At 38.4% G+C, this 26,884-nt stretch overlaps 1 protein-coding gene across 3 annotated transcripts in view; it reads left to right on the forward strand.

Moving 5' to 3' along the window:
- The window catches only part of LOC124595336 (putative RNA-binding protein Luc7-like 2), a 45,849-nt gene extending 43,853 nt beyond the window's left edge, over nucleotides 1-1,996 (forward strand). For all 3 annotated transcript variants that reach the window (XM_047134045.1, XM_047134046.1, XM_047134047.1), the window contains 2 exons: nucleotides 760-1,061; nucleotides 1,749-1,996. In XM_047134045.1, coding sequence (XP_046990001.1) covers nucleotides 760-1,061; nucleotides 1,749-1,866 — 420 coding nt within the window. In that variant the 3' untranslated portion in view covers nucleotides 1,867-1,996. The remainder of the gene's footprint in view (nucleotides 1-759; nucleotides 1,062-1,748) is intronic.
- The last annotated feature ends 24,888 nt before the right edge of the window (nucleotides 1,997-26,884 follow it).

Below are 26,884 nucleotides of genomic sequence, written 5' to 3' on the forward strand. Positions count from 1 at the left end.
TCTCGAACGAGTGTGTTCGCACGCTCCGCCATTGCAGGAGTCACAGCTGTGCACGGCCGGCCCGCACGCGGGAGATCAGACAGTCTTGCTTGACCTTGCGGCGATGACACACGCTTTGCCCAACGACTCACCGTGCTTTTGTCCACTGCCAGATCACCGTAGACATTCTGCAAGCGCCTATGAATATCTGAGATGCCCTGGTTTTCCACCAAAAGAAACTCGATCACTGCCCGTTGTTTGCAACGCACATCCGTTACAGACGCCATTTTAACAGCTCCATACAGCGCTGCCACCTGTCGGAAGTCAATGAAACTATACGAGACGAAGTGGGAATGTTTGAAAATATTCCACAAGAAATTTCCGGTTTTTTCAACCAAAATTGGCTGAGAAAAAAAATGTGTTGCATTACTTATTGAACTGCCCTCGTACATTAGAACTTAAGCTTATAAACTTGTCTGTTTGTGACGCTCAGTGTTGTTTCAAGTTCAGATTGTATCACTACAATCACACAATTTCCAGTGTTCTGGGCCATTAACAGACTTATGTTCACTATACCTTAATTCTAGGTGTTTCTCTCACTGTATTCCTTTACTTTCTTTGTGATCAGTGTGAAACATATTCCAGGAGGAAGCAGCTTCATTATTAATACAGCCAATACAAAACATACACAACGTGTAATATTAAATGGTAGAAAGCATTTATGACTCCCCTTGGGGCCTTCGATTATTCTAATGTCACTGCATGCATTGTTTCTTGCAGAAAACTGTAGAAGGACGGAAACTGCAGATGCGCCAGTCATTGAAGGACAGAGATCGTGACCGTGAGAGCCGTGAGCGTGAAAGGCTCCGTGAAAGAGATCGTGAAAGGGAACGAGAACGGGAGCGTGGTCTCAGTGGTGGCTCAAGTAGGCACAGCCGTGACAGGGAAAGAGAGCGGGAGAGAGACAGAGACAGAGAAAGAGACCGGGATCGAGACCGTGAGCGTCGTCACAGACACGGCAGCCGTTCTCGCAGTCGGGGAGATAAACGTTCACGCTCACGCTCAAAGTCGCACAGCTCCAGGTAGGGATCATATGTTTTCATGAACCCATGCATGCTGTAGATTAACATTCTAATAATTGAGTGCAATGGCAGAGGTGTGTACACAAAGTATAGTTTTTCACTGTACATTCACTCGAAAGTGAGTTGTTGAAATTTTTTGTGTGCTCTTAGTGTCTTCTGGAGACAGATGAAAAATTGTTTTATAAATTGTTTAAATTTAAAAATTTATTGTAGTTATTGCCCGCTATTTCTGAAAGAGGTTGCAGATTTAAAATAGTCAACAATAAGTGAAGCGTTGTAAAATAAAAATTTAAATTTTCCATTAAAGTGGAAAAAATTTTCATCGCAAACCCTTATTGTACTGTACATCGTTGGAATGCTTGTGAGAAGTGCTATAAAGTGGCACCTCTTCCATCATTTTAGCTTAGCTAGAAGAGTTCCTACAGCAATTTCAAATTAGAGCAGTCTTGTGTTTATTGATAGTTTTTGACAACTTTGCATTGCCTTATTTTCAAAATGGGTTGATATATTTTAATATAGTTGGGTATTTTTAGCCTATGTGTAGGCTACCTCAGTGCCAGATTTAATCAAAATTTGGGGCAAGAAATAAGACCAATGTCTTACCTTGACATGACATGGAATGACTCTTGATGTGCTGGTCAGGTGGGGAAAGATTTCAGTTAAGACTGAAACACATTTTTCTTACAGATCACATCGGTCACGTAGCAGCAGTCGATCTAGACGTTCACACCGTTCCCGCTCTGGTGACAGGAAGGATAGATCACGTTCCCGTGACAGGAAAAGGGAAAATTATGAACATTCTTGACAGTTCCAGCACTAATTTTGGAGGACTATAGCTTTCTTAATTTCAGTTGTATTTTAAAGACACCATATACCAGTTGTTAATAATATTCGTACATTTTTGTTACTGTTCAAAATAAATTAGTGTGCTAGTAGTGATTGTTTTCATTTGTTTGTTGACACGTAATGGCTGTTCACTGAATTTTGTTTCACCTGTATTACTGACTAGTAAACATTTGGATAAAAAAATAGGTTAGTATAGTTGTTTCCTTTGATATAGTATTCCTTGTCTATTGTTTTCTCTCATAGCATAGCATTGATAATATGGTTTTCATGTTGTGGTTTCACCAGTCTTAGGAGGAAATATTTAGTTCATCAGTACCTGACAGTTACCTGAGGTTCAGACCAATCAGCAACTGGTTTGTCAAGAGATAAAACAAGAGCCTATGAGAATTGCAGACATTGGTAAGATTTAGAATAAAAATTGTCAGGTTTGGCATCAGATGGCCTCTGGTAACAGCTGTCACTCTTTCATTGCCTGAAAGGGGTGGTGGTGATCAGTGCCTCTCCAGTGATCACTGCCTTGAGTATACATCAGGGTGTACAGAGGAATTTATCCAGCAAGGGCAAGATTCTAAAATTTCCATTTTAATACAACTACTTGGAGTTTCAGAATAGATTGGGTATAAGAACTAAAGTTGATTCACTCTGTTCCGAAGTTTATCAGTGTTGGTTGCATTGAGTCACAGTGCTACATCCATTGTTTCACCATCTCACATATTTTCAATTGGCAGCAAGTCTGGTGATGTAGTGAGCCAGGGCAAAAGGCTGATATCATATGACATCAAGAAGGCACGTGTTCCTGCAGAATCATGTGGTTGTGCATTGCCATTCTGAAAAATAGCATCTGGGGTGTTGTACAGAAAGGGTATGCCTACAGGTTGCAGGATGTGATTCACGTATGCCACATTAGTCAGTGCCCTGGGTGCACACAAACTATGATTTGTGGTTGTACCCAATAGCACCCCACACTATAGGGCCGTAAGTTGGTGCTGTAGGTATTGTGTGTATGCAGTCAATGTGATGTTGCTCCCCCATCTTCGGCAGACCAAATTGTGACCATAATTTTCAAACAGAACATGGATTTGTCCAAAACCAGTATCTGATGCCATTACTGTCCCCAGTGACGACGTTCTGTGTTCCATAGCTGTAGCAGGTTTTTGCATATTCGTTAACGGTAGGCGGAGAACTGGCACCACCCACATAACCCATGCTGTAATAAACAGTGATGGACTGTTACCACTGATAGTGTATGAAGTGTTTAACTTTTCCATTGTTAAAGCCAAGAAGGATGCGAATCTGTCCTGCAATGTCAATCGAATGAGGTGTCAATCTTCTCGGGGATAATCTGGGTGGTAGGACTGGACCTATCTCATGTTCTATGGCCTTCCGTGAACCATTCTGCACACACCCATTGCACTGCCAAAGCACTTCATCCCATAAGAGCAGCAATTTCCCAGATGGATCCATCAGTCTCTCATGCCAATAATGTGACCCCTTTCAAACTCGTTTGACAGCACATTTTGCATTTACATCTGTGAAGCATTCTTCACGGCTAATTGAGTTGCTGAGCCATTATATTTGGTTTATAGTGACAACAAGAACCCCATGCACATTTTACCAGTAGGTAGTGTTGTGCGTGATATCAATGTTGACCTTGAACCCACAGGCTAACATGGTTCAAATGCTAACCATTTCTGCAGAATGTACTAGTGTGTGTGCGCCCTGTGAATATGAACACCCTATCTGTAGTCATTCGAGGTGTTCGTGTATTTTCTAAACATGAGTGTACATCTATTTATTAATGTGAATGTGAAAAGTACCTTTCTTATTCAATAATCTAAAACTGATTCTTCCATATGTTAAAATACGGGGTATATAGATGGCTTATAAGTTAGTGACCACTTTAACTTTTATATTTATTAATCAGTCTTATTAAAGTTGGTGTCATTAGATTAAAGAAACAGTTGTAATATAAAATTATTAAATTTCTGGAATTATGCTACAAATATATACAGATCCGCAAAGAAAATCCTTTCTGAAGATTCTTTGCAAATTTTAGGATTTTTTTTCAGTGAAGTAAATTGAATCACATAATGCCTTTTATAATTTTCAGCTTTAAACAGTTAGGAGGAGGATGTTTTTTTCCTTGCTTGCTAGATCTTATACTTCAGAATAAAGATGAGTGTTTAAAGCAGCTAAACAGTACATGAAACAATGAAAAATTCAGTCTAGCAGCAGCACTCTGACATCAGGTTGTGTGTGTGTGTGTGTGTGTGTGTGTGTGTGTGTGTGTGTGTGTGGTTTTTTTTTTTTTTTTTAAATTCCATGCTTTCTATCTGCCTGTATGCTTCTCTAAATGTCTCTTCTGTCTAGTAAGTTATTAGAAAGTAATAAGTTTTACCAGGTACAGTAGTGAGACTGCTCTGTGAACTGCAGTCGTGCATTCTCACTCGGAGCTTGCTACACAGATTTCTGCTGTCACGTTTAAATCTTATTTGTCCCCTAGCATACGGGTTACAGATCGCATAAATTAGATATTAATTCTTTGTTTCACCATTGCAGATTCTTCATAATGCATCTTTGACTGCTTAGTTCCAGAAAAATTTTAAATCGGTCCTTTTCTGCAACATACACACTTGATTTAGAAACCATGATGGGAAAACACATTCTATAGGTTTTGCGACAGCAGAGATGTCAGAAGGAAAGAAGCAGTAGTAGCAGAGAGATTGATTTGATAAGTCATGTTCGAATCATGTGAATTATTTGAAATTTCACCGTTTAATACCTAAAAGATGTTCACAAAAGATGGTACCTAAGAGATGCACACAAGGTGCTTAGAATACGTTTAAAAAGGTAACATTAAATTTCCTGCAAACAGTTTCTGAAGTGCAACTTGTTCTAGTGGAAAATGTCTCAAGAACATGGCAATGTTGAATGCTCAGACTGTGTTTAATGCAAAGAATTAGATAACTTTAGCAAAAATTGTGTTAAAAAAAAACAGCAAATACTTACTTTAGTATGTAACTTTATCTAAACAAAAAATCCCAACATTTAACCCTATGGAATACATGAAAAGTATTTAAAAAAACATTTAGTCAAAAGTATGCTGTAAAGAGGAAACATAATAGGCAAAGACATGGAAATACATGTCAGATTTCTACTAATAAGAGATTCTCTGTTTGTTCCTTCAGAAAAGGCAAGATTGTGTTAAGACAGAATGCATTTTTTGTAATGTTGGATGTGTAAGTAGCTTTCAAAGAAAAATATTGTGTTAAAATTGGTTTTACTGAATTTTGTGAAGTTTGCCCAAAAGAATGTGCTCCTGTAAAGTCGTGGAATGCATTTATAAGGTGGTAGTTGTAACACTGAACTTTCACACAACCCTGGTTGCAGACTGCAGAAGGAAGAGTGCATGCTGCATTGCTGATCTGCCTGCTGAAGAATATAAAGTGTGATTTTTTTTTTTTTTTTTTTTTTCCCTTCTGTGTAATGTGTTGATGTTGTTTTCCAGCAATGGAATACAGACTGAGTGACCTTCACTGGGCATATTAATGAAGACAGTTGTTTTTGAATTTGTTGAGTATCTAGTTCAAAAACTTCAGTCTTTACATATCAAAATCTGTCGCTAACTAATGTGTGGGACTGCAGTGTGGCCACCACTTGTCACAGAGAGCCTCGTTCTGCATGTCTTCTGGCAGCAACAAGCTCTGCCATTACCCCTGTATTTAAGTTCCAATGGCCTGGGCCCACAATGTAAACAAGATTGCCCAGCTTTCGAGCTATTCCACAGTTCAGCTAATTGGTCCAGTGTTGTATCAGTCGTGCACAACTTACAGAATGTAAGTGCGTGTGTACAATCCAACTGGTTTCATTTTGTGAAATATTTTATAAGTAATTACAGCTTCTTCTTGTAATTGTTAGAAATACCACAAAACATTTATCAATCGATACAGTGATACAAATTAATACCACTTGTATCCAATTCTTCAATATTTCAAAATTCATATTATTAGCACTCCTACAAAAAGCAACAGCACAGATTGATAATCTTAAAGGGTGCCATATCATTCGAAACACAGGTACACATAATGGAACTGCATCTTGTTATATTCTCATGTTGTCACTATGTTGTTGTTGTGGTCTTCAGTCCTGAGACTGGTTTGATGCAGCTCTCCATGCTACTCTATTATGTGCAAGCTTCATCATCTCCCAGTACCTACTGCAACCTACATCCTTCTGAATCTGTTTAGTGTATTCATTTCTTGGTCTCCCTCTATGATTTTTACCCTCCACGCTGCCCTCCAATACTAAATTGGTGATCCCTTGATTGATTTACAAGTAAACTGTAGTGTTGATGGCCTGGATTTTGATGCTGTTGGGTCAATATGTTTAGGAAAATGAGTGTAATGTTCCTTGTGTGGTGTCTAGTAAATGTCAGTACAATACTTGTCCTCATCCTTCATTATCTAGTTGTGGTATATTCTTCATTAATGATTCAGCTACTTCAGTCCTATAATCATCACTCTGTTTTTTTCCTGTTTGTTTCGTTGCTCAAAATATACGAATTGAAGACGAATATAAAAACACAAAAAAGAATTTTTTTGATATCTTCTGTATAGTTTCTCGTGATTGGAAAGCATGCTAGTATTTAGTCCAGTTAATCAATTCTAATCATTCCTTTGTTGTACTCAATAACACGACTGTTTCAAAGAAAGACTGGATCCTTGTGTAATCATATCCACTGTTCTGTGTTTTGTTTTTATAACATGAACATATCACTGATCTTTCCATTTTACAATGAGTATTAGATTGAGACTCCTCATTCTATATCCCCCCCCCCCCCCCTCTTCAATTTTACTTTAAAGAAACTTTTTGGCATATACTTTCTGTGTACACATACTGTACCAGTGACGTTTGTTTTATAATTACACAAAAAGTGTCATGAAGTTTATATGAAGAGCACAGATTATCTAGGTATAAAGTGAGTCTGTGTAGCACAAACTGTGATAGCTCTTTGACAACACTTTTGGAGATGCTATAATTAGTTTCTTATAGTGGCCTGTATATATTTGTCATAGCAGTAACCTGACCCATGCTCACATAATTCGTAAAATTTAGTACTAATTCGTGTCCTCCTCCATGGGTTGAATTATTTACAAGACACGCGTCTCTTAAAATTCATGAGCAATTCGTCAATAATAATGTTGTACTTCATTGTGTACACTGCTTCAGAATTTTTATTTCGATACTTGATCACAGGTATTATTTTGTTCAATTTCTGTGTATTGGCAATCAGATCATTTGCAAAGTGCAAAAACTGTTTAATTTGTTTGTACCTTTTTAGCTGCATTGTTTTTTCTAAATATGGTCTGTTTCTGTAACAGCCCTCTTCAGGCAGTTCAGTTGTTTACTTTAGTGATCTTTTTTTCCTCTCCCCTCTTTAAACATTATTATGGACAATGCAAAATATCTTTTAATTTCATTACAATCCACCAATACCTCTTTCAAGCCAGAAGTCATTGTACTGTTTCAGATTTTTAGACTACTTCATATTTCTTTTCAGAGCTAGGCCTTAGTAGTTATCTTCATCAGCAGTATCTGTTGTTTTCAGTCCTGAGACTGGTTTGATGCAGCTCTCCATGCTACTCTATCCTGTGCAAGCTTCATCATCTCCCAGTACTTACTGCAACCTACATCCTTCTGAATCTGCTTAGTGTATTCATCTCTTGCTCTCCCTCTACGATTTTTATCCTCCACGCTGCCTTCCAATGCAGTACCTACCATTCTCAATAAATAATTGCCTGCATTTTTGCCATACAGGATGTACGATGTCACTACTATCACTGTTGTCAGAAGTATCAACATAACACTCACTGTTCTCATCACAACATTTAAGTTTTGAAAAAACATATTTCAGTATGTGAATGTGGCCATGAATAACATGTAACTGGGTGATTCAGAGATACGAATAATGTCAAAAGCCTTGTCTGTTATGTGTGGTGAAGCATATCAAAAGTCACAACAGTCATACGATGTACCAGGTCCGTACAGTTTACATTTTGCCCAACCTATGTACCATGGGCCAGGCTCTTGATGATCACATTTGGCCCAAACACTGGACCAAGAGTCTCACACGTGGTTTCAAACTGCAGTTATAGCCCACCGATCATCTAAAATTAGCGCAGCATTGTGCTGCTGTTTCATGTATTCCTCAGGTATGATTCCCCACTCCCACTAGTAGTGTGGAGACTCCCATGGTGCAAAGATGTCTAAATTGTTGTTGAAGCCTGTGGCAAGTATTCGTGGAAGTTAAATGTTGTAATTTTCTTAGTAGTTGTTGGTTATATCATTTCGTATTGTGTGTGTTTATATATAAATAATATGGATAAACAAATTTGAAGCTGACACAAAAAAGCAGTGAAAAGGCAGCCCCAGTTGCTCTGTAGAACATTATTTAGTCCACTACTGGTTTCGACTTTTGATAAAATGCGCGGACAATAGGACATTACTCGGAACTGTCGCCAGTGGCATATCGTGCTGGTCTACAGTTTTGTCAATATGGTGGATATAATGGTCTTCTAATATATATCCAGATGACTAACTCTGGAACGAAAATTGTCTGCTCTCATTTCCTGGAAGAAGTCATTCATGCAGCAAGATCTTCTGTTGATCATTGTATATAACAACAAAACAAATCTGAAGGCATGAAACTCCTAACAAAACTTCCTCTTGGGCTTCCAAAACAGCCCTTGCAACATATTATGCATATTCATGGCGGAATTGCCCATTGTGCTTTTTTGTAGCAGGGCATACGATCTCAGCACGTGTAAACAGTGCAGCAAATGAGATCCATTTGTGACAATCATTGGCAGTCATATCCTGAATGCATGCCAATAGATTGAAGGTGATTGTGGAAAATTGATTATTGGTTCAGTTAGATGATCAGAAATTGTTACACTAATAAGTATTTATGATATAAAAAGAAACGTGAACATAATCTAAAGCTGTGCTCGAGCATTGATTGTTTGTTTAAAACACTAGTTAAAAAAGTTGAACTTTGTTAATTTTATGTACAAATGTGGTACAAATAAAGAAATATGGTGATACTCTTTGCTTGCATTCTCATGTCTAATCGCCTATTCAATAAATTGCATTTTGCATATGTGATGATTTCCTTTCTTTCATTTATAGCAGGGTTGTCCAAACCATGGGCTGCATAAAGCCCAAAGCAGATATTGAGGCATTCCATAGCATTGATCACACATTCGGTAAAAAAGTTCCATAAAATTGAATTTTTGTAAAGTTGTGTTAAATTGAATATTTTCAATTTGAAACTGCCACCACATGGTGCTATTCTGTCATTGATTTATCCTTTTAAAAATGAAGATATAAAGTGGTTATTGTTAGTGTTAAGTATATTATTTGCAACACAAAGTGTAACTTAAAATGTTGGGCACCCCTGGTTTATAATTTGCGTATTGTTTACAATTAGATTCTGTTTCTAATTCTTTCGTGATGACAAACCTTCATCAGTAGGCATCGTTGTGTGTTGATGTTGCAAGTTTGTTGGCTATCCAGAATTTTTGTGTCCTTTTAAAAGAATGTCCTATAAGGACCACTGTTAAGTATGGAGTAAATTAACTTTAGTGTTTCAGATTTTGTTAACAAAGACTGGTATGGTGGTGAAACATCCATCACTAACATGTTAAAATTGAACAAGGAAACCTACTGATACTTTACACACTATTATAGTGGATTCAGCAGAAATTTGTTTCCTTCAGGCTTTGCACAATGATTTTGCTGACAGAAAATTAAAGTTCTCCTTTATCCATTTTGTTTTATGCCATAAAATAGAGGATTGCATTAAGTGTTGTAAAAGTGATTGTTTGCAGCATGATAAACTTTCTAAGGTTTCCAGAAAACCACTCTCATCTGTACTGCAGAATGGAATTTTTTGGCAGTACTTATGGCAAAGATGCACTTAATGGAATAAGTGGAACTGTTAAATGTTAAGCCACAAAATCAATTGTGGTGTCCATATGATAGTCACATTCTAAGTTCAAAAGGTGTGTTCACGTGTGCCAAAACTCGTGTTACAGGAATACAAATATTTTATGCTGTGATAGAGGAGGTAACAAATTTAATGAATGTTACAAAAAATGAAACTAGTTCTGCTATTTCTGAGGCAATAGTTAAATGATTTTTTTCCCTTCAAACCACTGAATGAAACCAGGTTGCTGATAGTCTGTCATCTACTAAATTCATACAACTTAATCTTGGCATTAAAAGCAATGCTTTCATCACTAGTAAAGAAATGTTCATTGCTTCTATCTATGAAAACAGATTGTGGCTCAGAATAAATGTTCTGGTGACCATTCAAGAGCATAGATACGCAAACAGTCAAATTCATGAGACATTCGACCTTCCGCAGTAGAGTTATGGCTAGTACTGTTAGTAGGGTCCATTATGAAAATGACTTTGCCTGCTCTTAGTGCAAGCTCAAGCACAGGCTATCTTGTATACTGTGCTTTAGGATCACACACACTGTTCCCCATTGTTAATTTGCTTAAGACAGTAGTTGTCACAAAATAAAATAAATGCGTTTTATGTTCTTTCATTTGTAACTACACAGGACAAATACCATTCTGAGGTTTTTTTAATAAGATTGTGATTTTGATGGAAAGACTTTCAGTACAGTTGTAAGCATAATTATCACACTTTAATAATTGTAGTTGATACTTTCCTTTCCAAGACACCAAGTGGAATAAAATAAATCTGTGAATAAAGTTAACACCATTTCTACTGATGCCAGTTTGTGAAAATGAACCGAATTTTGTAATTTCACTGTAACCACTGTTTTGATCTCAATATTCAAAAGAAAATAATTTAACCTTCTTTCATTATATACTTTTTTACAACTTTTTTCACAAATGTCAGTGACATGAGGGCAACATCATGTATTTCGTCTGATTTTCAGTGGAATGAGCTAAAAGGGAAAAGTCTAATACACTGATCCACTGTTTACACAGAAATCTTGGTATTTAGGATTGCACAAGAGTTTTCATACCCACATTTGGGCAGAAACATTAAAACTGCACCCAGTTCTATGTATAAAAGAAATAGAAATAAAAGAAATCTTGTAACAAAATTTGAGATGTCATGGATTTTTTTAGAGGGACATGATTTGCAAAGTACTAAAAACAAATATTTATAATATTATACAGATATGATACAAAATTAACATTACTTATATATTTAAATGAAATGTTCGGAGTTATATGATGCACATTAATTTTTACAGTTTAAGCAAATGAGTCCACACACATTATGTTCACATGTTTCAGAATTCTGTACACTACAAAAGCTTTTATTTTTTAGAATTATATTAATTTATGTGAAGGTTGTTGCTGCTACTTCTAGTTGCTTAAAGTGCAGTTACATTAGTGAGTTGCATTTACCTGGGGGGCTCTCAAAATTTGTACTGATGCTATGTCAGTATTTGTAGCAGAGGAGACTGTTGCTAGGTCAATTTTTTCCCCTCTGTCTTCATAAAGACTGGAATACATTTTCGCCTGGCGATCTTGAAGTGAAATGAGGGATGTAATAAATAGTTTGTTTCATAACTCCTGTGTTTTGAGCAAGTGGATATTATGTTCTGTCAACACCAATTTTGTTGCTGTTACAGTCAGTGGGGAAATCAGTTTGTCATCTCTGTTAGGGTTCAACAGAATTGTTGCAGAAGTGGCTACGTCGTATTTAAATTTCCATGACGTGTCGCTGGAAAAAAAAAATACATATTTTGTGAGGAACACTTTTGAATCGAAAGAGATAGCCTTTTCTGTTTTTATTGCCATTCCTACTTGTTTTTATTTTTCTCGATGTGTTGGAAAGTGATGAGTGGTGTAGTGTCTGTCATTGTAAATTCAGAAATCTTTCCCAAAGTACTCAGAATAGTCTTGGTACAAGTAGAAGTGGACTGTCTATACATTGATTTGACAAGTGGTTCATTGTCTGAACAGAAAGAGTGCTTGAATATGTGGTCAAGAAATAGTTGTTTACACTGAGAAAATGTAGTTTTCATTACAAAATGTGAAGAATAAGATTCATTTTAGGATGTGTTGTTTGTCATATAACTAGCTTCATATGCCAAATATATATCTTCTCTGGCAGGATCTACTTTCACTCCAAAATTTTCTGGCTTAATGTTAACCATCTTAGACTTCATATATGGTTGCCAAAGATCAGCACAAGTAACACTAATCTTGCAACTCTCAACTGTTGCGATTAAGCGAGATACCTAATTGGTGCTACATTCTAGTATCAGAAAGACCCGGATTATGTCTTACATGAACGCCAGCTGTATGTAGCATGTGAAACTTCATTAATTAACTGGTAAACACTTGTTGGTGAGGCATACAGGCAGTCTTGGATTTCAATGCATATTAGCCTCTTAAATGCTAATTATGTTGAAGTCAAGCAGGTTGGCCTACTGTCAAACTCTTGGGTAGTTCAGTGAAGGACTTCAAAGTTATTTGTATACTGGGTCTTGTGGCCAATTGAAATTTAGAGTATGTTGCAATCACTTTATTTATACTTCATTGTTTAGTCACCCATACATGCTTTAACCAACGAAGGAGAGACAAAATTGCTTGTTAGAGGTTATGCTTTTTTTTCTCTCTTCATTAACACATACATTGCACCTGACTCTTAAGTGTAGGTGCCCACTTGTGATTCAGTTTAGTTTTGCAGTTGTGCACATGTTTCGTCAACCGACTGACTCCAGGACTTTGACATGAATGGGTTGATAGATTGAAAAAATTATTGCTGATCAGTTACTAAATGTTTTAGAAATGACCCTTCAGAGGCAGTGAATTGGAAAATGGCTGGCATCCCAAGAACTCAGAAGTCGGCACAGTAATGAGTGTGGAAGCAGGTCTGTCAAATGTTGTGTAACCTTTCAGTATTGGAAAGTGTGGAGAGTAATGGTTATTAAATCGATGATGATCCCACATTAACAGAAGGAACCACATGACACAATATTCATAAAAAAGAAATGTTTTACATACTCATCCCCCTTATTACCAATAGCCCTATGGATTTCCGTATAGGTTACTGCCTTACAGATAACACTCCAGTCTGTAATTGCTCATGTGAATGACAAACTAGTGAATATGAAGAATGAATGTAGGATTTGTAATTGGAAATACTTGCAGTATGTATGATTAATGTGAAATCAGATTTAAGTCTGTTGAAAGAAAGGCTCACAGGTGGAAAACAGTGAAATAGAGATAAGGATGAGCCAAGACTGCTCAAGACATCAGTCGGAACATCCCAAACCAGATCAGTTAAGAGTTATTACATACTAAATTATTCCAGCAGTAGATTGTGTTAATGTTTCACTTAGGAGGAGGCTTATCTTCAGATGAAAATGAGTATTTCATTTGTATAATATATATAAAACAAATAAATGTGTTATCGGGATGTAGATACCGAACAATCCGATTATTAATATAAATAAGTGCTGTGTGTGCAAAAGGGAAGAAAAAATTTCATGTCTGGATGGTTGTGAATTTGTTGGTGAAGCTGTATGTTAGCCATCATTATTATGTGTATAATTCTTAGAATAGTTTTCCGTTTTTCTAAACCTTTCTTAAAATCTAAAAACACATTTCACTGGAACACAAAGGTTAAATAGAAGGAACAGTTCTAAGAAACTGTATCTGTTTAATTGAGAAAAGGAAATATAATTGCAGGTTATTCTACATGCTTGATTGATGACTGGTAAGTGTAAGGATACACAAAAAGATTTGTTAAATTTTGAGTTTCTTTATAAAGGTGCTAATAAATGCTTCCAAGCAAGTAATACCTATATCACTGTCACTGGCCAAATATGTGTATATGTCAGAAACTAATAAGCAGGACCAGATGTTATTGCATTATTTGTATGAAGAGAAGACAGATCAGTGGCCTCAAACATATTCTGTAATATGATTGACTTACTGTTACTTTCCAAATCACTTTACTTCCATAACAGATAGTTGGGAAGTAAAATGGTACCATACAAATACAAGATAAAAGTAATAACGTAACTGTCTCCACCAATCAAAATTGTTAGATGCATGAAAGAATCTTTGAGGGCAGGGGAAACGTATAACCTGCATGTTGTGCAGAAGTGGGAAGCAATTGATGTGGGTCGAGGGGAGAGGAAGGAAGGAAGGAAGGTCATGCAAGAGATGGTAAAAGTACACAGAATGGGGCAAGTATACTGATGAAACATGAACGCAGAGATTTTCCCGGCAATTACAGATTCTGTGTTAATTCTGGTGGAATTACACTTCATTAGTAAATACTTGGTATTGTAATGGCAGTTCTTAATATATCCAGATAAAAATGGTTTGTTTCAATCGTACATACGTTGAGTACTTCATGTGCAGGTTAGACGTAGGGCTGGGGAGAGATGGAAAAGGGGGGGGGGGGGAGTAGTGGAAAACAGAGAAATAAAGACTGGGTGTGGTGGTGGAATTACGGCTTTGTGCTTGCAGTGTGGTTTCAGTTGCCAGAGAGTGAGTTTTGCAGGCGTGCGTGTGTGCGTGCATGCCTATGTGTGTCTATTGTTGATGAAAACGTTAATTGCCAAAGAAAATGAGGCAGAATGACTTTGTTGCTCTCAAGTAGGAAGTGTGACCAAAACTTGAAAATCATCAATGCAGATGATGCAAATTTGGTGTATTTGTCTGTTAATCGTAATTTCATTCATCCTTGGATAAGTCAGTTTCTGCTAAAAAACCAAAGAGAGAACAACCTCAAGTTAACACCTTATTCCTGTTTTGAGGTTTCCTACGTCCGCATCTATGTGACTGTTCTGCAATTCACACTTAAGTGCCTGGCAGAGGGTTCATTGAACCACTTTCAAATTATTACTCTACCATTCTGCTCTCTAACAGCATGTAGGAAAAACAAACACTTAAATATTTCCGTGTGAGCTCTGATTTTATTATAATATTTTCTTTCTATGTTGATGGGTGCAAAAAAAAATATTTTTCACTCTCTGAGGAGAATTTGGAGACAAATTTTGTGAAAAGATCTCCCCACAAAGAAAAATGCCCTTAGTTTAATGACTACCATTCAAGCTTGCATATCATATCCATGACACTCTCTCCCCTATCTCACAATAATACAAAATGAGCTGCCCTTCTTTGAACTTTTTCGATGTTCTTCGTCAGTCCTAAATTCCTTTGTTGTATAAAGAGCTTCTTCCTCTATCACCAGAGGAAATGAGGTACAATTTGGAGATATACCTTGATGTCCAATACAAGGAACTTTATATGAATTTACCTTCTAAGTGAATAGTTCAATTTATTTTTCCTCTCTTTAATTTTGTCTTTTTGTTGTTTCTTGTTCTGTGTAGGACTATTTTTTTCTTTAGCTTGGAGGTTAATTAAATAAATACATTGTACTATTTCAGTGTGTCAGATAATACATTCTGGTAATACTATCCATTATTTTTGCCATTGTAAGAGTAAATTATATATTTTTTTTATATACAACATTGTTCCACAGTGTATTTTTACAGTATATGCAATGTTCTTACACGGAAAGCTACATAAAAATTAAGATAACTGTCTAAATATTGTAATATATGCCAAACAAAAAAGCATATAAAAATACCACCCAAGGGAAACAATTATTTTTACTTCCTGAAAAATGATCAAAGTGTAATATACAACATTCTTTAAGGGAGGTCTTCAAATCTTGACAGTAGTGACACTTATGCTGAAGATGAAGATACTGGAAAACGAATGTTGTAGATCAATGAGTGTAGTGATGGAGTCATTTGCTGGAAGCAGAATTACAAAACCTTAGTGTTCTGAAATTGACATTTATGACTATATCATAAACCCCTCCCCTTGATCCTAGCAACAGATGCTGATGACATAGTTGACAAGTGTTATCTGTAAACTGCACATTGGTTGCACTCCTGTTGAGTTAATCAAAGTAGGTTGGCGATACATTATATGGTGATGTAACCAACTAATGAATAATCTGGTGACATGATATTATCCTGAGCAAATGACATGTCATTCCCTGAAAAGATAATCCCATTTATTTAGTGGCTATGCTATCTGTTCTACTTTGTTATATCCCAATGTTATGGTCTTAAAGGTTTGTTATTTACTTGCTTCTTCCTCACACCATAACCATAATGTCTCACTTGTATGAGAAATGATACACTTTATTTAACAGTATAATCTAATATTTTATGGGGACTGTTGTCTAGGAATCCTGCATACTCGGTTTTCTAGATAAAGTCAGACTTGAGTTTTATTACAAAAGACAATTACAATATGTAACATGGATTTCACAGATGTGTCGCAAGCAAAGGGTGACATACAAAATAATCAGTCTTCTTCAAAATAGACAAATACATAGTTATTCCTAAAGAAGTGGCTAATGTTGACGCTGCTATTGGAGTGGGCCACCACCAGTCAGGTGCCGCGATTATGTCCTCTTCACATAGGGGCTGCTGCTGTCATCCTAGAGGGAGGTCGGTCAGCGTGCAATTGGCTGACTTCTTCTCACAGCTGTCTCTTCTCTGTCGTTCCCAACTAGCGTGCGCGTGCAGATTTTATGCCGTAACGGTGAGTCTAAGGTGTTAGCCTGTCCGTGTTGCCTCCAAACACATCTCTGACGATTGTCTGGTTGAAGGCATATGCGACGCTCATCGGTGAGGAGAACGTGATGCCAATCCTGAGTGGTCCATTCAGCATGTTTGGACCCATCTGTACCGCAGTGCGTGGTGTTGTGGTTGCAAAGATGGACCTTGCATGGACGTCAGGAGTGAAGTTCCACATCATGCAGCATATTGTGCACAGTTTGAGTCTTAATACAACATCCTGTGGCTGCACGAAAAGCATTATTCAACATGGTGGTGGTGCTGTCAGGGTTCCTCCAAGCCATAATCCGTAGGTAGCCCTTGGGCGGCCTGAGCAAGGCATGGCATCAACAGTTCCTGGCACTCTGTATCTCCTCCATGCCCGAACAACATCGCTTTGATTCACTCAGAGATGCCTGGACAGTTCCCCTGTTGAGAGCTCTTCCTGGCACAAAGAACAATGTGGATGCGATCTCAAACCGCAGTATGAACCATTTAGGCATTGTTGAACTACAGATAACACGAGCCGTGTACCTCCTTCCTGGTATAATGACTGGAACTGATCAGCTGTCGGATCCCCTCGTTATAACAGGCACTGCTCATGCACGCTTGTTTACATCTTTCAGCGGGTTTGGTGATCTCTCTGAACAGTCAAAGGGACTGTGTCTGTCATGCAATACCCACAGTCAATGTATATCTTCAGGAGTTCTGGGAACCGGGGTGATCCAAAACTTTTTTTTTTGTGTGTGTTTTTGAGGAAAATGTTCAAATCTGAATAAGCTTCCATGGCCTGTGTAATTTTCCTATAGTTCAGAGGGAAGGACTGAAGCAATTACAGAATCCTGAGCATTGGTATGACAACAAGATGTAGCAGAAGTGTCAAAGTTTGTATCAGGGCCAATCATAAAATGTGAAAGTGTGTCTGCATTACCTCGTTGAGCTGTCGGACGATACACAATCTCATACTGGTATTGAGACAACAACAAAGCCCATCTTTGCAATCTTTGGGCAGTTCGCACAGGAACCGGCTTCATTGGATGAAACAAGTACTGCAATAGCTTGTGATCTGTTACTAGTAGAATTTTCTGCCATACAAATAGCAGTGGAATTTGGTGACATGATACACAATAGCCAATGCCTCTTTCTCTATTTGTGAATAGTTACACTGAGCTTTGGACAACCCTTTTGATATAAAAGCTTTAGGCCTGTCTTTATCACAAATTCTGTGCAAAAACACTATACCGATTCTGTAAGGGGAAGCATCAACTTGCAAAACACAACTGGTTTGTCAGGATCAAAGTGAACCAAGCATCAATCACTGAACATAACATCTTTAAGTTTTTGTAAAGCTTCTTGGCACCCATCTGCCCAAACAAAGGGGACGTTCTTGCGATGCAAGCAGTGCAATGGAGCTGCAATTTGTGCAGCGTTCGGTGTGAAACGAATGTAATAGTTCATTTTCCCTAAGACTGACTGCAATTCTGTGACATTGCGAGGAACTGGCAGGTCACATATGGCTAACAAATGCAACTGAAGAGGATGTACACCTTGACTTTATAACATGATGAAGATACTGCAACTCGCGTTTTAAAAAAAATCACACTTGTCCAGTCTACACTTTAGTCCTACATCAAATAACACATGGAAAAAAAAAAGCCCACAAATTCGCAATGTGTTCTTCAGGTACATGACCTGCTATGACAATATTGTCCAAATAGTTTAAACAGTTTGGTACTTGAGCTGTCAACTGTTCCAAATACTTTCGGAAAATGGCGTATGGGGAAGCACTGCCAAAAGGCAAATGCAAATATTTTAAGAAGCCCGTATGATTGTTCGCAACATACGCGGTTTGAGATCCTTCATCTAGTGGTATTTGAACAGTAGTGACGAGCAGCTAATCTGTGTATGAGGTCCTCTGGGTGTGGCAGTGGATAAGTATCAAGTCACAATTTGTAGGTTGACTGTAGACTTAAAAGCCAACACAGAGCAATATGATGTGCAATCCAAAATTTTCAGGACTAGTGCTGCCATCTGTTAAAAACCTTACCTTTGGACTAATGGTCGCCAACACCCTCGAAGTAATTCCCATCCGCACGTACACACCGGTCCCAGCGCTTCTGCCACTGGTCAAAGTCCTGTTCTTTGAGGGTGTTTATCACCGCCAGCGATGCTTCTTGAATCCTCTCTAGAGTGTTGAACCGACGGCCTTTCAACTAGTGTCAGATTTGGGAATAGCACAAAATTGCAAGGTGCCAAGTCTTGCGAGTACAGTGGGTGGGGTACAACCGCCATGTTGTTTTTTTACCAAAAAGGTCCTGGTGAGCAAGGACGCGTGACAGGGCGTGTTGTCATGATGCAGCAGCCAATTCCCTTGATGTTTTCATGGAGCCGTCACAGTAGTACACAGAATTCAATGTGTGGTTGGGTGAGACGAATTCATTGTGCACAATTGCCTTGGTATCAAACAAAACGATGATCATGCTCTTCACTTCACTCTTCGCCTGTCTCACTTTTTTGGGTCTTGGAGATCCCGGGCTCTTACACTAGGACAATTGTATGGCTCATGCTCTGTCCCCCAAACACTTGTTGAATCATTGCAAAGGTCTCCATAGCACTTTTCCCAAGATTCGCACAAAATTTGATACACACGCACTGTTCTGTTCGCAGAGTATTACAGAAATCATTGTGGACACTCAACACATCCTCCCAGCTTAAGGTGACTCCGCACACTGGCTCATCAGATATGCAGCTCTCACCACCTAGCGGCGCATAGATCTTCTACTACTACTACTACTACTACTTTCCAGATGGCAGCACCAGTCCCGAAAATTTTGGATTCCACCTCTTTATCTTGGAACTCTTCCATTTGGTCCTTGCTTGATAGAAAAACAACAATATTGGAATTGAGTCTGCCTTGATGCAAAACACCTTGTTATTTGTTTACGTATTTATTTCACAAACTAGTTTCAGTGACAAAGATCACCATCATCAGTGGGTTTTTAAAATCTAAAACATGCTGAAAATAGCATAGTTATACAATCACGTTATTACGTTTTTACTGTTCATTTTTTGAAATATAGTGTTCTATTCATACTTTCATACTACCCCCCCTTTTTTTTCCACTGTTTGCGGCATATTTTCTGTGCTTTTTTCTGTTCCCCCCCCCCAGCGTACATCATGTCATCTGCAACTGCGGTAGCAGCTGTTAGTAAACAAATACTAAAAGATAAACTGACCTGAAGGTTCAGGAAGCAAAACCAGTGGACTTGTAGACTTGCTTGTATGGGTGCAATAGCTCTGCTATCTTGCAATTCTTTTAAATTCAGCAGCCACTTTTTCCCCATAGTGCAATGGGAACAGTTCTGGCCCGGCAAAAGTTCGGCTGAGAATCGTCTTTCAGAGTAATATGTGCAACGAAATTGCTCTAGCCTTGCCTAAACTTTCAGAAAAGAGTTCATGGAATTCCTTCAGTATCAAATGCAGTCACTGACGACACATTGTCCTGAATTTGAAAGCCAAACGAATCAAGGCCAAAAATGTTCTGACAATTACGTGACTGTAGCGCAGTGAAAGTCACAGCGTGTGCAAATGATACATGGGAGGCAAAGTACATTTTCCGAGAATGGGAATGTTTTGTCCATTATAAGCCATCAGGTGCATGCTAGTTTTAGCCTAACAGTTCATATATGTTATGATTCAGCAATGTAAATGAAAAAAAAAAAAAAAAGTTTGTTGAACTGGTGTAGCACTGAAGAAACTATCTGCTTGCTCATTTTGCAAATGCCTCCAGCAGGCTTTGAATACACTGTATTGATTTCATGGCCCATGTGACTAGATTTTGGTGAGTGGGCAGAATTCTTACGTTTGTTCTGGTGCAAACATTGTACATGACCTTTCTTGCTACAAGTGTAAAACTGTGCGGACGAGCAATCTTGGCGTTTTTACCGTGATTAGCACTGAGGGCATGACTTAATTCTATTCGCTGATGTGGCCGCCAGTTTAAAGAACTGTTTACGTGGCTTGGCGCATGTGTGCTGTTGCTGTCTACTGGGCCGATCATGAGCAAGGGATGACTCAACCCGACAAATTGATGGCTGTTGAAATTTATTGGCTGCTACGGCACCTGAATCATACTGATCTAGAATTTGCACAATGTGATGAAATGATGGATCTAACTGTTTCAAAATCTGTTCTCTAAGGTTGACATATGTTACACTGTACACGATTGCATCATACAACATAACACCTGAATATAAAGCACCACAAGCACATTTGAATATGCATTTCCTCATCATACCGTGCAAATCTGTTACCCACTCACGATGGGTGTTCTGACCTTTTCTTGCTACATAAGAACTGTTACCTAGCTGCCACCACATTCAGTTGTTGGTCGTAGTAGTTAGAGAACCTACCTACAACCTGATCATAGGAAAGTTCACTTGGAGTGGCGTTAGGGAACAATTTCTGAATGAGGCGAAAGACAGCACTTCCAACTGTTGACAAAAAGTAATGTTTTCACTGTACCTGATACTTTGCAAGCAATGATGTGGGCTTCATACTATTGCAGCCACTCGAGCCAGTCCTCTTCTTTTTCATTAAAGTGGCGAAAAGGTGGTAGAGGACTTGGAGCTATAGTTGTTGCTTGTTAGGCTGCATTAGTTGTTTGGTTCGCCAGTAATTGCTGTACCGCGTTTAGAAGGGTTGCAATCTGCTGCATATGAAACTGAAACATCTGTATTAGCTGCGTTGCATCTATTGCTTGCAGCTGAGGCACCTGAGCAGTGGGCGGGAGAGGTGGGTTGCTCATTTTTGAATAGGCAAATGCAATAAAAAGACAATGCAAGCAAGAAAAATAGGCTCATAGCAAAGAAAATTTCTGCATTGCCCACCTGAAACACTCTAAGAGACACTGTTAAAACATGTAAACACACCCCTGAAAAGAAAAGACAAAGTAGAATTAAGGTGCCAGCAAAACACAAAGGCCCCCAACAAAAAACAGAGCCAGTCTGTGGCAGCAGGTGGCTCCGCGTTAACAGGTTATCGCTATGGTATTCATTCACCTCATCGCCAATGTTGTTGTCTAGGAATCCTGCATACTTGGTTCCCTAGACAAACAGTCAAACAACTGCTGTTGTGTCTGGGAATCCTTCATACTCGGTTCCCTAGTCTAACAATCAAACAACTCATATTAATGAGTTTTATTACAAGACAATTATAAGACTTAACTTGGATTACACAGATGTGTTGCAAGCAAAGGGTGTCATGCAAAATAATCAGTTTTCTTCAGAATAGACAAATACAAGTCTGTGCTACATAGAGATTCCTAACAAAGTGGCTAATGTTGAAACTGCTATCAAAGTGCGCTGCTACCAGTCAGACGCGGTGTTTATGTCCTCTTCACATAGGGGCCACTGTTGTCACGTTGTCGTCCTGGAGGGAGGTCAGTCATCGTGTGATTGGCAGACTTCTTTTCACAGGTAAAGAAGTAAAGATGTGAGGATGGGGCATGAGTCGTGCTTGGGTAGCTCAGTTGGTAGAGCACTTGCCCGCGAAAGGCAAAGGTCCCGAGTTCGAGTCTCGGTCGGGCACACAGTTTTAATCTGCCAGGAAGTTTCACATCAGCGCACACTCCGCTGCAGAGTGATAATCTCATTCAGGAAAAATCCCCCAGGCTGTGGCTAAGCAATGTCTCCGCAGTATCCTTTCTTTCAGGAGTGCTAGTTCTGCAAGGTTTGCAGAAGAGCTTCTGTAAAGTTTGGAAGGTAGGAGACGAGGTACTGGCAGAAGTAAAGCTGTGAGTACCGGGCGTGAGTCGTGCTTCGGTAGCTCAGTTGGTAGAGCACTTGCCCGCGAAAGGCAAAGGTCCCGAGTTCGAGTCTCGGTCGGGCACACAGTTTTAATCTGCCAGGAAGTTTCACATCAGCGCACACTCCGCTGCAGAGTGAAAATCTCATTCTGGAAACATCCCCCAGGCTGTGGCTAAGCCATGTCTCCGCAGTATCCTTTCTTTCAGGAGTGCTAGTTCTGCAAGGTTCGCAGAAGAGCTTCTGTAAAGTTTGGAAGGCAGGAGACGAGGTACTGGCAGAAGTAAAGCTGTGAGTACCGGGCGTAAGTCGTGCTTCGGTAGCTCAGTTGGTAGAGCACTTGCCCGCGAAAGGCAAAGGTCCCGAGTTCGAGCCTCGGTCGGGCACACAGTTTTAATCTGCCAGGAAGTTTCACATCAGCGCACACTCCGCTGCAGAGTGAAAATCTCATTCTGGAAACATCCCCCAGGCTGTGGCTAAGCCATGTCTCCGCAGTATCCTTTATTTCAGGAGTGCTAGTTCTGCAAGGTTCGCAGAAGAGCTTCTGTAAAGTTTGGAAGGTAGGAGACGAGGTACTGGCAGAAGTAAAGCTGTGAGTACCGGGCGTGAGTCGTGCTTCGGTAGCTCAGTTGGTAGAGCACTTGCCCGCGAAAGGCAAAGGTCCCGAGTTCGAGTCTCGGTCGGGCACACAGTTTTAATCTGCCAGGAAGTTTCACATCAGCGCACACTCCGCTGCAGAGTGAAAATCTCATTCTGGAAACATTCTTATGTATTTATGTTGATATTGGGCTTTTCTAAATATTCTTCAAATGAATAAAATGGGTTAGTTAATAAGTAGTAGTGTAACTTTTTCTTCATGTTTAGGCAGTTTGCTATATATATTTAACTGGCATGTACTTATGACTATTGTTAGTTTTTGCTAATCTATTTTGTGGCAAGACAGAGAAGTACAGATTCTTGTGTTGTTGTCATGCCTTTGATTCATTACGCCTGAATTTGGTAGTATATATAATTCACACTTATCAAGAATATATAGATTAATATCTGTTAATATTCTATATTTAATGAACAATGGTTTACATTGTGTCCTATAATCTACTTTTGCCATTACTCTGATTGCTTTCTTCTGGATCACCATACTTTAAAATAGGTTTGGGGGGGGGGAGCAAAGTACGCCATCCTTACATGTTCAGATGTTATACAGCACATCAGTCTCTTCAGCAGATATACAATTTTTGACATCCCAGCCACTGTGTTCAACATGTGAGTTCCATGTTAGTTTATTGTCTAGTATGTAACCTAAAAGTTTTGTATTTTGTTTTATTTTTTATTTTTTCAGTCTTTGATAGACTGAACAACATATTCTCATTTAACAATAGACCATTCGCATTAAACCATGATATTGCATTTTCTTTTGCCAGATTCATACTACCAACAAGGTTATCAAATACATGGTTCACAGACAGAATATTTGTATCATCTGCATACATACATGTCTTTATGTTTATTTTTCCTGGTAAGTCCTTTGTACGTACAAGGAATAGAAGTAGTCCTAGTTTAGAGCCCTGTGCCACTCTGTGTTGAACCTCAAGTGTATTTGACAAATGACTTCCTGAACTCACAAGGTTACTTGTATGTGAGCATGGTCCTTAAATGCTGCTAAAATATCTCTCACTAAGAGTTCTACGGCTTGTATAGTTGACTTTTCTTTTCTTAAACCAAACTGTGATGTACTTAACATAACATTTAATTCTAATACTCATACATCTACTGATACATGATGCCTTCTAAGACTTTGGTTAGTACTGGAATAAGATAAATTGGCCTGTAGTTTGCTGAATCAGAGTTGCTACCCCTCTTAAAGACTGGAGTCACCTTCGGTAGTTTGAGAGGATCAGGAAAAACCCCTTCTGTGAAAGACAACTTTATAGAATATGTTAATGGTGCTGCAATGTAAAGTATTATTTTAAATATATTGTTCGACATATTAAAAATATCCGTACTGTATGAATTTTTCATTTCTTTGACTACTTTAAGAACTTCATCTTGGCATACCTCTTTGAAGTGTTTCAATGAAGGTTTGGCCTGATTATGATTTAAGTTTGTGCTCTTAAGATAATCTGTATACATTACATTGGGTTTACTAATCAACTTTTTGATTCACGGTACCGTATTTACTCGAATCTAAGCCGCACCTGAAAAATGAGACTCGAAATCAAGGAAAAAAAAAAATTCCCGAATCTAAGCCGCACCAGAAATTTGAGACTCGAAATTCAAGGGGAGAGAAAAGTTTTAGGCTGCACCTTCAAATCGAAACAAAGTTGGTCCATTGTAATATGAGACACAATTTAGGTCGAATGAAAGACAATACAGCTACAATAGTTTGGTTCAAGTAGTAAGCTTAGCAGTTAAGCTTTACCAGGTAGCCATTGCTATGCGTCAGGCGCTCCGTCCGTATTTATACGGGTACCCTTCCTTTTTCACATGCTTCGTCTGGTTTGAATCGATTGCTTATTTTGCTTTGATCTGATAAGTGCCGTTTTCTTTGTTATAGGTGTTTACGTCACTATAAGATGAAAATGCATTACTGTACTGCGTCATGCATTGTTTGTCGCATCTGATAGTGCGTGTTTACGGCCTGTCGCCGCCCGCGGCATGGCTTGCTTTTGTGCGCGCTACCGCCGCTTACGATTAAAAAAAGAGAGGAATTGTCTCATTAGCGAGACAATGGCAAGCGACTGCTACTTGTTGTTACTTACACTGCTGCTTTCTTTGATAATGATCAACAAGAACCAAATAATAGACTGCGTATGATAGACCATGTTCTGAACTAGAGTGAGGCGAAAATTTTTCTCCGTTTGAAAATCTTTGCGGCCGCTTCTTTAGTACATCAGAAATTAGTCATTTTAGATTTAAAAATCTAGTCAGTTGCCGTGCTTCATTTCTGACTGTATTACTATGAGGCATAAAAATAATACGTATTTTCTTCCGCGTTTGCTGTTGTCTCACTCTAGTTTCGTAGTTTATTAGGCAGACAGGATTTAAATGAGATAGCAACAAACACGAAAGAATACATGGCAAAATGTTTATATTCGTATTATTCTTATGGTGAAGAGAATACTGCATGTGATTCGCATTTCATCAGGTTCCTATTAGCAACAGTCTTGCCAGTCGAATTTTCGTGGTACATTGAAATTCTGCTACTTTCGAAGATGAACAATACGGAATTTGTATTAACTTCGTTGGATAATGTATGAAAATGCAGTGGTCGAAACTCGGGGTGGAGAAAGAAAAGCTCGTCTTCCACCTTTTTTTTATTTATTTACTGTCGTAGAGGTTTTGGCGCCAGTGTTTATCTCGTTGCCTACAAACCATGCCTGTGTAGCGCTACATATATTCGACGGCAGAAGTTAGTTGTGGCGGCACCTACCAACATTTTTCAGAACTTCCGCTTGCTTTGCACTCGATTCTAAGCCGCAGGCGGTTTTTTGGATTACAAAAACCGGAAAAAAAGTGCGGCTTAGATTCGAGTAAATACGGTAATCAGCATAGCTTACAAAATATTTGTTGAACATAACTGCTGGTATTGGAGCTGTCTTATCAATGTTTCTGATTTCACCTTTAATGTTATTAATTACTGACAAGGCTGTTTTGCACTGGTTTTTACTATTTTTTATGAGATTAGTGTTGTTTCTCTGTTTCACCAATAGTAGCTCTTTCTTATACAGTTTCTTAGTGGTTATTTCAAGGTCCTTAATTTCGTTAGAATTATTTTTCTTTGCCAATGCGCTTTAACAGCAGTAGCTTATTTTTTTAGACTCTCCAACTCTTTGGTGTACCACAATTAACCTATTCTTGTTTTATAATATTTGTTTGGAATAAGATGAGCTTTTAACATACCTAGTAAGCAGTTGTGGACTGTTTCATAAACTGTTTGGGCATTGGAATCACATCTTTGAAATAATTTGTGCCAATTATTTATGTTCAACTGGTGTATTAGTTTTCTGAAATTGTTTTTGTTAGCATTAAGGTATTGGATTTTGATAACGTTTGTACAGCTTTGTTCCCATCCCCTTTTATAAAATGTCTAACTCTATTGTTAACATAAAGTGGTCTGAGAAAGCAAATTCCTGTACACTGGTGGAGTACATATCACGAGCACAGTTGACAAAAGCATTATCTAAGCACTCTTTTAGCCTTGTTGGTTCTGAATTTACATGATGGAAGTTGTGCTGCCTTAGCATAGCCAGTAACTTATGTACACTGGGTTTGTTACATGTTACGTCAAAGTTTGAATTAATGTCTCCCCCCAATTATAGTTACATATTGTTTCCATTTTGTTATGTGGCAGAGTACATTATCAGAATTATCTAATTAATATTAAAATAAGTTTCATTACATTACGTATGATTCCAGTAATTTCAAAGTGTTTCTCTACATATGCCAAACTAAGATCCAGTGCTCCAAACTGTATTTCATCTGATACTGGGATCTGCAAATACTGTTTCCGTGTTTATAAGCTT

The sequence above is a fragment of the Schistocerca americana genome, chromosome 2 (assembly GCF_021461395.2).
Source record: "Schistocerca americana isolate TAMUIC-IGC-003095 chromosome 2, iqSchAmer2.1, whole genome shotgun sequence".
Classification (NCBI taxonomy): Eukaryota; Metazoa; Arthropoda; class Insecta; order Orthoptera; family Acrididae; genus Schistocerca; species Schistocerca americana.